The 13719-nt window shown below is 42.2% G+C and overlaps 1 protein-coding gene across 6 annotated transcripts in view; it reads right to left on the bottom strand.

Annotated features, from left to right (window-relative positions):
• zeb2b (zinc finger E-box binding homeobox 2b) overlaps nucleotides 1–13719 on the bottom strand; it is a 99261-nt gene that overhangs the window by 20829 nt on the left and 64713 nt on the right. For 4 of the 6 annotated variants that reach the window (XM_005452321.4, XM_005452324.4, XM_005452322.4 and 1 more), the window contains exon 3: nucleotides 4346–4600. In XM_005452321.4, the coding sequence (XP_005452378.1) occupies nucleotides 4346–4600 (255 nt within the window). The remainder of the gene's footprint in view (nucleotides 1–4345; nucleotides 4601–13719) is intronic. The other 2 variants (XM_003446541.5, XM_013272176.3) reach the window with 1 other exon arrangement.

Genomic DNA, 13719 nt, shown 5'->3' with positions numbered 1-13719 from the left:
CTCCCCTATTTACCTTGGAGAACTTTTGTTATCTGTGGTCTGAAGGGAGGGACGGCTGCTTCCAGTAGGAGGTAGACTAACACCACATACACCTCTCTGCTATGGCCTCTGGCACACATACATGCATAGATCCATGCCAGCGCTGAGCTTCATTCAAATGGGACAAAGTGCCATTGCAGTGAGTGACAGTGGCTCATTGCTCTTTTTGACTTTTTCTGTTTACATATCGCACAGCCCTCTCAGATAGACTCTAATTAGTTCCCTTGTTTTAAAACTGGTACTAAATAGAATAAAAAGGCATTACACTCTATGTAATGCCTTTTTATTCTATTTAGTGATATATTTATAACAATTTAATCATTATGTTAAGTTGTGCTTTTTTTCCCCATGTGATAGGGATCAGTAATAACTGTTACTCCATGTTGTTGTCTGGCTATTTCATTTGTTAATCCACATTTTTAGCTTGGAATTCAAAGTGACTGGTAGCCATACTGTTAAATAAAGAATTTCCAAATTTATTTCCAACTAAAATTTGCAATTTTAGTTCACTGTTTTAAGTGTATATCCAAAGAAACTACGGGCCAAACTGGACTAAAACCATGAAAATATCTTTAAGTCTCTTAGCTATTTCAAACATTCATCTATATTTCTAATAACCTGGCAGCTTTAAAATCTCCATTTCTCTATTCATAATTTCAAGTCATTATTTCAATTGTTATTTATACTTTTACTAAAGAAAATCACTGTCTGTAAATTCTTAATTTTAGCTTCCTATTTCAACTGTTGTCCAAAATTTAAGCTAACTGTTAGCTATATTATTAGCAAAGCTAATAAGCTAGCCAGTTCAATTATACTTAGTTTGTAAAATAAACTGTATTTTCTCCTTTTTCATATTAGCCGGGCTGGGCACAGAATATAGAAACACCCCCTTGGCAATGGATGGGAATTGGCTGGGAATCGCTGCCTTAAACTAATAAAAAGGTCCAACATTAATGTTATTAGCTTCTGTTTAGAGACGAATTCTTAGAAAAGTGAGTTTATCCTTGAAAGGGAGCATAAAAATGTTACATTATGAAAACAAAAACTGCAAGTAATGTCAGAAAAGCAAAAGAAGAGAGGCATCTGATTTCTTCTGGATCCACTTACACCACAAATATGTGCCTATTCTTGGTCATGGAAAGCGTCTTGGATGAAAGTGTCCGCTAAATGGTGGAAAAGTGTGTTTTGTTAGCAGTAAATCACTGAAGACCTGAGGCGGTAAGGTACACACCTCCTTGAAGAGTGATGTTGAGGTTTGAGAGCCGACTCTGGACTCAGGAGGAGTCCAGACTACCTTTGGCCCGACTGTAATTCCACCTATTTTCATAGCAGCTCGGATGCTGTTTATTTTGAAAACATTCCTGTTTTTATGGCCGGTCACCGCAGTCACAGGCGCTTTAAAGTTCTGCCTTTGTGCATTTAGCCTCATTTATCCTGAATCTGTCATGTTTGAGTCAAGCGCCTAATAGTTCTGAATCTCGGAAACAAAACAAAAGTGGCTGGATTAAAGGTTTTAGAAGGCTAATGCAAAATTGGATATTTTTAGACTTGTCAATGGCAGATACTCTGTTCCATCGCTTCGAAATTGAGCATTTAGCAGCCAAAGAACACAGTGTTTTCCTCTGAATTTTATTCTTGGCAGGATGGATAGGCATCTAAAACGCTATGGGAAAGTCCTGGACTACAGTAGGTGTTTAAATGACAAATTAATAACTGCACAACTCGATAGATGTGCAAAGAAAACAAGAACCACTGTTTGATCGAAAACAGAAGGCCAAATTTGGCTAAAAAAATATATTTTTTCGTTTTGTTTTGTTTGCAAACAACACAAACATGAAGCAAACAGCGCTGCTGTCAGAGATCCCCCTGCCCCCCCACCGACGGCTGGGAGAAGGGGTTTAAAAAGGGCAACGGGGGGAAGACAGGTGATTTATTTGAAAACGCCTGTCAGTGATAATGATGTCATGCTTTCCAGCACATCGTGTCCAGCCTCACTGTGGGATTAAGGAATGTCAAGGACAATGCCAGACACAAGACTCTGATTGTGCGGTGGAATCAGACGAGGCTCCGTGATAAACTTTTTCTTTCTTACATGCTGTAGTTGTGTCTGGGAGAGTCACCTCGGCTGTTTTTGCCCCGTACAGTTTCTGTTTTTTGGCCCGAATATTCCCAACCCTTCCCAGGACCTTCATTCACTCACGCTTCCAAGACCTGTGCAAAAACTCTCGATAGGGGAGTGACGACCAAATCAGTCCGAGTAGGAAGGAGGGAGGGTGCTAACTTATCTCAGGCCTGAGTTATGTGCTGAGGTATCACTGTAGACACTTAGGCACCGCGGATGTTAAAAAAAAAAAAAAGAAAAAAGAGGCAGGCTGGGAAACACAGCACCCGCAAGATTGGGAAAGAGACTCCCAAACGCTCTAATGAACTTGACTTGCTCTCCGAAATATGTCAGACGCTTTATCACACAAGAAGCATATTATCTGGGAATTGCAACATAGTTGAATTACAGACATTATGGCACCGCAGGTCTTTATCAAATAAACAATTACCGTGTGCAATGACAGCTTGTTTATCCTTTATCTTGATTTATTTACCAAACTGTCTTTTCTTTCTTCCACCCCTTAAGGAGGCAATATGAACGGTTATTTAGGAGAAGTGAAAGTTGATACCCGCTAAGTTTCCCCCCCCCCCTTATCCCTAATAAATGTGCAATTTTCCCCCATATTAAAATTTAAGACTGCTGAATGTTCCCCCGTTTTTCGGCACTGTGCACAGCTAGTTCATTAGCAGAAATGAATAGCAAAGCCCAGCTCATTTAAATGGGCTGTCTTACATGACTTCTCGCCATACTCTGTTCCTGTCACATGCTTCCAAGAATCATTGACTCTTATTATACATGTAAATGGCTATCATAAAAATAAAAATTTCATTTAAGATTGTTAATGACTTTTTGCAGCAGTCTGGCTTCCTTTAATGATTATACCCTGCCCCCTAATTAAAAGTATTTATCTTTCAAGCATCCGTGACTGGGGCCCCTGCAGAAGGAGTTGCTCAAACAAAAGACGATAAGTCAGTCAAGTTGGGGTAGGTATCACCTGCCTGGGATTAGGCAGCTTGTTAGGGGCGAGACGAATTAAGCAGCATCAGTCACTGCTGGACGTTGCTGAAACGCCATAAAAACACACTAAGATTTCATTTCCTGCAGCTCACAGGCTTCTTCCCCGCCCCACCTCCTCCTTATACATTACTGTAAATATTTTTTTGTTGTTTGGCTTTTCTCTAAGCGTGAACCAAATGGTCTCTGCCGCTCACAGAGAAACTGTTTATCATGTCTGTCTGCTGAGGGAGCGTCATCGGGGCTTCACCGTCAGACCTGGCTCAAGCATTGTTTGCAAAACGCTCCGTGGCGTTTGTTTAAGTCTGCTCGGGCACCAGATGGGTGGGGTTTACAGCATAAGATGATACCACAAGCAGCAGGATGAGCACACATTCACTATAGAGTATCCAAGAGTCAGCTTAGTGGTAGTTTTTCTGACTGACAGCTCACCTGAACCCCACACATCTGGTAAGAAAAGCCAAGAGTTCTTATGGTTCTAAATCTTCCCAACCCCAACCCTAACTCTAAACCAGGTCTGTCAGACTATCAAATTTTTGCTTTTATTAAGTCTTGGCAATCGGGGTACAAAGAAAATAACCATCCTAATTGACCAAAATCAACCAAACTTAACATTTCTTCCAAAAAATGTCCAAAACATAGGCTTAGTGTAGGGTAGGTGTTAGTGTTACCGCCTATAAGAACTTAAACTGCAAAGGGTTAAAAAAAACATGAATGTTTGGATGATTTAAAATATATTCTTCTATCATCTTCTGATATTTCTAATAGTGCAGGTCACGTTTCTCAAATAGTGGATATCCGAGTTTGGAATAAACACCCCCATATGTTTTCTTTGTCATTTCAGGCAACAGATTGCTGCCTGTTTAGGAACCTCAGTGGGCAGATCCACAACTGTTCTAGTCAACAAAACCTAGACTGAAAGCCAAGCAGAATTTAATTAGGAAATCATCAATTTGCCTTTTTGCCAGCTTTACAAGCTCAAGAAAAATCCAGCACAGAGTTACTTTGGGAAGTCACAGAGCTTATCCGCGATCACGACATCAAGCTGATGCCATTCTACACATCTGACAACTGCCAAGGCTCATTTTAAAGTGTCCCATTAAGGTTGCCTCTGCAAGCTGCTTTGGAACCCAACTATTACCAAACTCCTACAGTTGACATGACTGAATTTACTGGTTCTACACTCACCAGTACCGTCCACGGAGGCACTCAGCATGTCATTGTCGGGCCAAATGTGCTCCACGCCGCTGTCCCTCATCTCGTCGTCGTCGTCGTCCTTGTTCAGCAGGCCGTGGCCCTCGATACGCGGCGAGACCTCAGGGTTGGTGAGGCTGGCCGGGCTACCAGTTCCGTTGATCAGAGGGTCCTCCTCGGACACTGGCAGCTTGTCCTCCTCCTCCGTCTCTGATCCGGTCTCCACCACATTCTCGTAGTTGAGAGCTGTGACACAAAGGAAGAACAATTTTGGTCAGCACAGGAAAGCACGGTGGAGAGATAATGCAGTTCTCTACAACTTCTTGTGGATAGATGAATCTGACGAGGGATTTCGACCAGTTTTGTAAAACTGAGGTCTAGCCGCAGATTAAAAGGATAACCCCACATTACTGCTCAATGCAAGGCGTAGGCCCCTTTTTCTTTTGGTGGGTTACACCCCAATTACAGCATCCACGGCTGGAATTTGTGACTAAACCACAGCGGTGGGCAGACAGCTGTCGAGGAGATACGAGCCAAAATAGCCACTAATTTTCAGTCGTGCTCACATGCCACGGATGCCAACGAGCTGCACCTTTCAGGATGGCTCTGCTCCGGAGCATACCGCTCACATTTGAGATGCTCCACATAGCATGTACAATATTACAAATGTTGTTGCTATGCATACAAAAGGCTTAACCTATAGTGATTTAGATTATTCACTGCATGTAGCCCTCGGATGTCTTCACATTTGCATTGCCAGTGAACCATGAACATTAATATAAATGTTTCCTAACATATTAAAATATAAAAGCATGGCAGCGCCTTTAGGCACACACACACACACACACACACACACACACGCGCGCATTCAAAACTCCAACAGCAGGGCTCGCCCAGTTCCACAACACCCAGGTCCCAGACATATGCCTGCATTTCTTAAAATAGACGGCCTGTAAATAAGGGCTGTGAACTCAATCAAAGGTGGCTCTCGTGCAAATTAGTCACCACCATCGGCTGGTTCTCAGCGAGTACGCGCCACGGCGTAAATCACTGCAGAAAAGGGACGTCAGAGGACTTATTGGAGCAGTGCAGATGGATGGCATCACATGGGGACACACCTCATTGGCAGCTTGTGCAAAAATGTTCTGTGGTGAGAGCCAATCATGGGAGGGCCCAGAGTCTGAGCCACCGAAGTGAAGAGGTGGAGGCTTTCGTTGAATTTATGTTTCCGAGTCATAAAAAAAGCCTTAGCGAGCCCACAAGTCAGCAGAGCTTCGGTGAAAATCAATAGATTTATATCTTGTTTGTGGAAAATATGCAGAACTCCTCACATTGTGACCCTGCGAGGAATCAACAAGCTTAATTAAGGCGGTTTTTATGCCAAAGTTATAGCTACAAGTGTCCCTGCCTCTTGAACTCTCTGAGAATCAGGAGTGCCAACCAGACGAAGTTCATGCACGGCATTTCTGAAAACGTTATACATATCAAAAGATAAGCCTCCCCACATCTCCTTCTGACACGTCTCTGTGCGATTGACTGGTCTGCACTTGCCTTCAGCGAACAACTGCACAACAGGTGCAAATTAAAATGAAAACAGGGCTTTCAAACGTGGGAGGGGAGGCAGTTGGGGGTGGTGGGCAGGGGTGGCAGGCAGGCAGAAAGTGGGGGAGGAGATGAGAAGGAGGACGAGGAGGAGGGTGGGAGTGCGGTGACCTGCCTCGAATACCAATCGACGGAGGAAACAAAACCTTTTCAAGAGGTGTGATCACAAGGGTTTAGGCAAGTTCAGACTCAGTAATGCTCCTTGGGGACGACAAAAAAGGCAACCGAGGCAGGAGACCCACGAGTGGAGAGAGACGTTAGGAGTTCCTGGGTGGTCCACATCCACCTTGGTACAATTGATATTGTGCTTTTATTTGAAAGGTTGGATTGAAAGAGAGCCGTCTATACCTGTCAAATGTCTAGACGTCTGAATGAGATGAAAGTTCGCCAGACTTAGAAATCTCTTAACTTAAAACTTGTTGGAATTCACCTCTCTGCGCCCCTTCACCCCTGAAGTTTTGAACTTTCCTCAGCAATGTCCCATCAGCTCTGTATCCCCCTCCTCCCCAGCTTGCCGAGGAGGGGGCAGCAGCACAGGATTGGTAGAACAAAAGGCCAAGAGGCTTGGGAAGCTATCAACCCGTTGCTGTGAACCTGATCTCTGGATGCAGATTCAATGACGGCCGGGCAGGGGCCGGCTGAATGAAATTATCTAAGGCTGGACAGGTTTTAAAGGGCCTATTCTTCCCTAATAAAAGGAGCTAGGGAGCTTCTTTTTGTTTAGCAACACATCCACCACAGCAATGCACACCGTTCTGACTTCCCACATAAGGAATGAGGGAGCGCAGCAAACTTTTCAGGGCAGGACCGAGAACACCGGACCTCAAAGTAAAGCAAAAAAAAAAAAAAAAGAGAGAGGGAGAGAGGAGCTTTCTTTTTATTTTTGACACCAGTTTATGTCTCCTGCTGCTTTTTCTTATCTCTCGTGACGTCTTGTCCTCAAGTTTCTGAACAAATTTAAACACAGGGGCGTTGAACTGTCTCCGTGGATGCAATCTTCCCCGAACGTCAGCTGTCTCCTCCGCATTCAACGTATACCTCCAAGAAGGCAAAATGACAGTGGGGTGCTCGTCAAGTCAAACGCGCAGTATTAACGTCAAGAAAGCTGCCATTGTTTAGGTGCCACTGCTGACAAGAGCCTCTCCCTCTCTGAGCATGAAGCATCTATTGGTATTGTGTCAAGCAACAAAGTAATTCTAACCTACTAATATTTCGCAGGCAGTTATTTCATCCCCCTCCCCGAACCTCACTCTTAATCAGTCTTTTGTGTTGCCGAGGAGAGCGAAAGACAAAGAAAAGATAGTGTTTACTTCTCCAGTGTCTCTCCTCTTCTCTCCTTTTCTTACCTTAAGTGTCATCCTCGACAAAAGCAATTACGAACAACGTTTCGCAAACTGTTGCCGCTACCTGTTTGCTTTCTTCTACTCCTCTTAAGGTAAATTAAGTGGGGGGGGGGGGGGGGTTGTGGTTCGACTTGCGTTTTTGTTGATAATTAAAGTGACATGTGTAGCAGCGCAATTCTTGTTTAATATCAGGTTTTAAGCTATCTGACATAACCCTTTCACAGTCCCAGCATTATTCTGTCACTCACAAAAAAAGTACAGAGTGAGGACTAATATTGATTAGTATGGCTGGAAGCATCAGCAATGACAGCCTGAGAAAAAAATCAAGAGTGCAAAGGGACAAAGTCTTATTAAAATCTCATCATTTCTTTGATAAAGTCAGGGAGGAAAAAAAAAACAATGGCGCAGGCAATACTTCAGCTGTGACAGTTGCACTCTGCAGACACAGAGAAGCCAGTGGAATTAATTTAGTCCAACTCTAACATGATTGTATTTACAAAGCTTCAGGTTTGACAGGGAACGAGTAGTTCCAGTGATCAAAACACGCTTTTAATGTTGGAATCACAATCGACTCCTGCACACAAAAAAGAAAGAAAAAACCCACCAAAGATAACAGTTGTCAGGCCACATGCTGCGTTCAAAGATGCCCAAAGTCACTTGGAGGAATAGGCAGCTACCAACTTGCGTCTTTGATGTTGACCGCACGCATCTGTTTGTCGGAAAACTTTTGCATATATGATAAGTCTGTACAAGCCGAGCGTGCTTGACACGGAATAAAAAGTCAAAAAAGGGGCTTAAGTTCAGATCCGTTGGGCCTTTGATACCAAAGTTTGCTTTTAAAACATCTGACGAAACCTGATTAAACTCTGTGAGGTCTAAGTCATCACTGGTTATGACCACAACCCTAAATCTAGGCAATTAGAATATCTTTTTTTTTTTTTTTGCTATTTTTCTGGCAATCAGGATACCACAACAAAAAGGATCATTCTAACTGATATGCATCAAAAAGTCTTTTTTTTCCTTGTCTCCTAGACTCATCATTAGGGATTGGGCTCATCATTTAATTGTGACTTCATCACAAAAAATTACATTACAGTGTCATTACAGTACTTAAACCCAACCCCTAAAATCACCCCAAATCCTACATTTGGCCTATTTTTAACATAGAAAAGTGGTTTTGGCTCCTTAAATAATAGAAATCAGGTTGTAGCGACACATTAACTCTTTGATGACTTAGACTTTGGGCTGAAAATTGACTTTTTTGTTAAAATGTGAACAACTTTTATTGTATGTCATAAATCATTAAATTATTTTCTAATTTAATAAAAGCAAAAATGAGATATTCTGATTGCCTACAAGGTTGCAAATAGATTCAGGGCTGTAGTTTGGGTCATTAGTCCTTAAATCTAACCCCTAAAATCATGCAAACCCATATCTGTGCCTCATTTTAAGCATCAAAACTTGTTTCTGCTTCCTTAAACATCATATATCTGATTGTAGCATCAAGTTAAATGAAGCTGGGTTACAACAAATCAAGAACATTTCTCTTCAATGCCCAAGTACACTGGGTCAGTCTATGCCATAAAATCTACCCTCCTATGCTCTAAAGCCCGAGTTCAGAGGTGTTCCACTTGCGTTCTGCCAAGAAAAACCACTTCACAATGCTAACAGGTATAATCACATTTATTTAACAATCCCAAAGTAGTCATCAGGCGCCCAGAGGAGGCTGCACTAAAAGCCCTTCCTGCTGGAGTCTCCGAGCCAGAGAGGAAAAAGAGCTCTTACTGTTCGGCAGGCCAACGGTGGAGGTGATCGCTGCGGGGAGAATGACTAACACCCACGTTCGCGCTCTCACGCTAACCCCGGCTGACTTTATAGTCAAGTGTCGAGGCTTAGCTCCAGGTGACACGCTCGGCCTCCTACGCCGATAATGAGCCAGGACATTCTCCCTATTGGACGATAACTGCTCGCGCTCGCTCCCTGTCTCATGAATGTGAGCCAAGCGGATCACCTGGATGGCTGCGAGGGAGATGGGGAAGCAGGGGCGCTCTGTTAGTCAGAGTGTGTGCGTGTTTGTGTGTGTGTGGGAGGGCATTAAGGTGGAAGCGAGGTCGCTGCCTTGTGGCTACGGCCAGCGGTAGTGGATTCTCGCGATGACCTTTTGTCTGCCATTGTTCCTGTCTGCAACAGTTTAAGCACTTCCTCGGGTAAGTCTTACTCCTGTCTGATGGAAAGCTCACACCTACAGCGAAGACAGTTAAATCTTTTTTTTTAAAATACATATCCTTAGACAGACTTTATGGCATTTTTTCTGCCTGAAATAAAACTCAAACTGGGCTAATAGCGCTCCTTAAAGAGGAACTATTTTATAGATTATTTCACCTCTGTGTTCAAAACAAGAATACACCCTCCTTCAGTCGCTAAACCAGAGCCACCCCAACCCAAATCAGGCCAGACAAAAGGATAGCAGACATGTTTGGATATTTTGTGCTATCTTGTCTCAGTATAATGGTGTGATCGAGCACAAGGGGCAAATCAGGGCCAAGTCGGTGAAAGGACGGTGGCAGAGGGCAAACAAAAGCTCTGAAAGGAGACAGAGAGGGAGAGTGAGGGGTGAGGGCCGGAGAGAGGGGAGGGAGAGACGATGAATGGTGAAAACTCAGTGAAGTGTAAACGCAACCTGGGAGTGTTTGTGTGTGTGCGTCTGTCTGGGCACTGCATGTGTGCGTCTATAGAGAGGGGGAGGTGTGCTGCTGCAAAGTGAAGTAAGTGACGGATATAAGTTGCTGGGGACGACACCTTTAGGTGTTTAAGAGCTAATTTTGAGTCAGATTTACGAGCAAATAGCAGTAAAAGAAGTCACTGTCGAAGCTTAGTAAGTTAAAGAAAGTCTAACCGTGGACAAGCAGAGTGAGGCGAGCAAAATAAAGTCCAAAAACTGCGACGTGTGAGAGTTTTGACGGAATTTAAATCAGTCTGCTTGCAACAGAGTGAAAAGTAAGTAATACTGCACTGTTTTCATGCCAAGAAAAGCCTCCCAGCATGAGCGTTTTTCAGGAAATTTGCTCCGACTAATGTGTCTGATAAGTCTTGTTGACCAGACGACACTAAAGCATCGCAAAGAGGACCGATTGCGGGGTTCAAATGAGGCAATCGTAGCCCTTTTTTCTTTCGTGTTTGCAGTCATTTAACTTTAATGCGACAGCACTGTAGCACAATAGCTTAGGTTGCCCTGAAAATAAACGGCGCCCATAACTCGATTGTGCATAATTAAGCTGAGATTACAAGAAGGATTTTTACACGGAGACACATAAGGGGGTAAAGAGGCCACCAAATGGCAGATTTTCTTCCTCTGTTAAGAGACTACCAAAGAAAAAACTCGCAGCATCGATATTTGTGGCGTCTTCCGACTCATTTGACTGCGTCGAATCGCCGCTGGGTTTTGTCCACGAGGAGCCCCTCGCAGCAGCCCTGACTCTAATTCAATTAAAGCGCCATTTATTTGCAGAGGAGGCCCGAGCAACAGGCTGGGGAGGGCGAGGGAGGCACAGAAAGCTTCAAGGTTTGCTCAACAGCTCAGAGGTCCCACCTTTGCCGGGTCCTGCATGGATTCACCATCTGTGCCCACCCCTCCCCTTCCTCCTCCTCCTCCTCCCCCAGTTCACACATGTTCCTGCCTCCAACAAATGTTCGAAGAAGTAAACCTCCCCTCCTTCCCCCCACCGCCTGCCTCCTCTTCGTCACACAAGCCAAAGAAGAAGAATAAAAAAGACACACAAAAGCTTCCCCTGGCTGCCCTCAGGACTCCCAGGCCAGGAGAGTGGGAGGGAGGATTCAGAGAAGAAGAACAGAGGAGGGAAAGGTTGGGAGGCAAAGGGGAAGGGGGGAGGATGAGGAGAAGGGGGAGGAGGTTATGGAATATATATATCCATACATATATAAAATGTTTTCTCGGCACAGGTGAGCTTCCCCTTCGCCTCCTCACGTTACCCTGACACTCGTCAAGCAACGGGAAGAAGGGGGAAAAACGGTTAAAATTAGAAAATTTAATTTATTTGATAATTTCCCAGAATAATTAGAGTTAATATGGGTTAATTAATATGCAAATCTCTCAGCAGATGTTCGGCAGCGAGGCTGCGCACGGCTGAGGAAAAACAGCCCCCTTCTACTTTCTCCTGCCTGGTTTTGGCTGTCAGTTATTGGGCCGTAATTACTGTAACTAACCAAACACACACACACACACACACACACACACACATACACACAGAAGGGGGAAAAAAGAAAACGTTTGCTGGGTGAACTGCTTCCAGTTTTGGAGTCGTCACAGGCAAAGCAGGGCTTCTTACACACATAAAGGGAGACCATCGCTAATTTCCCCTCCACTATAAAGGCCCTTTTTAATGCTCGGAGCTGAATGAATGCAGCAAGTGCTTTAAACTATTTGAAATTTGCGGGGCTTTTTCCGTGCGTGCGCGTATTAATGTGAATTGTAAAGAAGAAGAAGAAGAAGAAGAAGCATCCGCGCAGGCAGCGACAAGAGCACCTGCGGGTTAATATGAAGAAGGAAACACAGCAAATAAAACAGATGTGTGGAGTCGCTGCGAGCATAATAAAGAGACGGACATGTTTACACGCGTGTCTGCAGCTGAGCCGAAACACAATGATCGCACGTGGATTCAAACCAGAGTATGGACAAGTACCAGGGCCACGCTAGGGAAGGAGGACTTTCAGTGTTACTGCCATAAGAAACAAAAAGGAAACAAATCAGAAGATCTGATGTTATTCCCACATTTGAACTTTTAGTCCATCGTTATTTTACGTACTTTTAAAAACATTTTATGGATGAGTTGATCATTTCCTCCTCTTTTCATCTTTATTCTTCGAACTTTATACTTTCCAACGTTTTTTATTTACTCTACATTTCCGCTGTCTTCTCTCCATCATTTGTAGTCTCATTATTAAAACTTTTACTTACTTTTTCACGTTTTCTCGACACGCTCATCACATCTTCTACTTTTCATCTTTGTTCTCAGCATTTCTACTTTCTTTTAAAAGTTTTAACTACATCTTCCAACAGTTTGACTTTATTGTACATTTCAACTTTATCTTATCAGTTTCAGTCTTGATATTTTAACTTTTACATACTTTTTAATATTTTTTTTAATATGTTGATTTTCCCCTCAACTTTTTGACTTTATTCTCAAACTTATTCCCACATTTTAACTTTGTTCTTAAAAATGTAACTGTATTTTTTAACATTTTGATTTTAATCTACTTTCCAACTTTCTTCTTCTTTTATCTTTATTCTGAAGTTTTGATTTAATTTTCCTACATTTGTGATTTTATTCTTGATATTTCAACTAGAATCTTGAAAATTACGGTAATTTTTTTCAGTATTTCAACTTTATTTAGGCTTAATTATACTATTTAATGGTGTCATTTTCTTCATATTACACCCGTACTCACATTGTCGTCATTCTCTGTAACATCGTTATATTTAAGCATTCAGAATTTATTCTCAAAATTTTAACTTTACTCCCGATATTAAGATTTTGAAACTTTATTTGTTAAACTTTGTCAACAAGTCAGTTTTGCAAAATTGTTGGTTTTATTAGCAAAAATTTAGATTTTACTCATAATAATTTAACTGTATTCTAAACATTAACGTCAATTCCAACTGATTTCTCTACATTTTGTTTCTACTTTACTTCTGATTTTATTTATTTCTCCTACTTTTCAACTTTATTCTTGACACCTCTCAACTGTAATAAAAAAAATATAGCTAGTTATAATTAATATTTCAATCTATTTCTTCAACTTTATGCTCATTAAAATGAAAAATAAAATAACTCAATTCTCCCTACACATTTTTAAAAAAATATTAACAGGAACTACGCCGTGCTTCTTAATATGAAACCCTTGCACTGAATATAATGCTGGATTTTTTCAAATTTTTTTGTACATGACACAAATATCTGCACACTTTTTACATAACTTAAAAACTTGGTAATCAGAACTTGAAGAAAAGTGCCATCTATTCCTACATGTTAACAGTGTGAAAACATGCTGTTTTAATTTGAACATCTCTGAATTCGGTGCTGACTTTAATTGAGCTCCCACGGCTGACAGTAGAGTGGTTGGGTCTTTTTTAAAACAACTTATTGATCAGCTTACCAAAACAATAATCAGGAGATTGTTTGGTAATGAAAATAATCACCAGTTGCAGGTCCAGACTGAATACGTCTCCCTCTCTCTCTCCCCCTTGTTTGTATTCTTGTGGGAGGAGGAGCGAGTTACCTTTAATAGAAAGATTTAATTCATGAATTCTTCCCTGGGGAGGGAGGAAGAATATAAGAGCCTATCTCGGGGTGCTTGCCAGGGTTCTCCTGTGGTCAGCTCTCTCCAATAATAATGTGTTTCTGA

The sequence above is a fragment of the Oreochromis niloticus genome, linkage group LG23 (assembly GCF_001858045.2).
Source record: "Oreochromis niloticus isolate F11D_XX linkage group LG23, O_niloticus_UMD_NMBU, whole genome shotgun sequence".
NCBI lineage: Eukaryota > Metazoa > Chordata > Actinopteri > Cichliformes > Cichlidae > Oreochromis > Oreochromis niloticus.
This window is presented reverse-complemented; position numbering and strand designations above follow the sequence as displayed.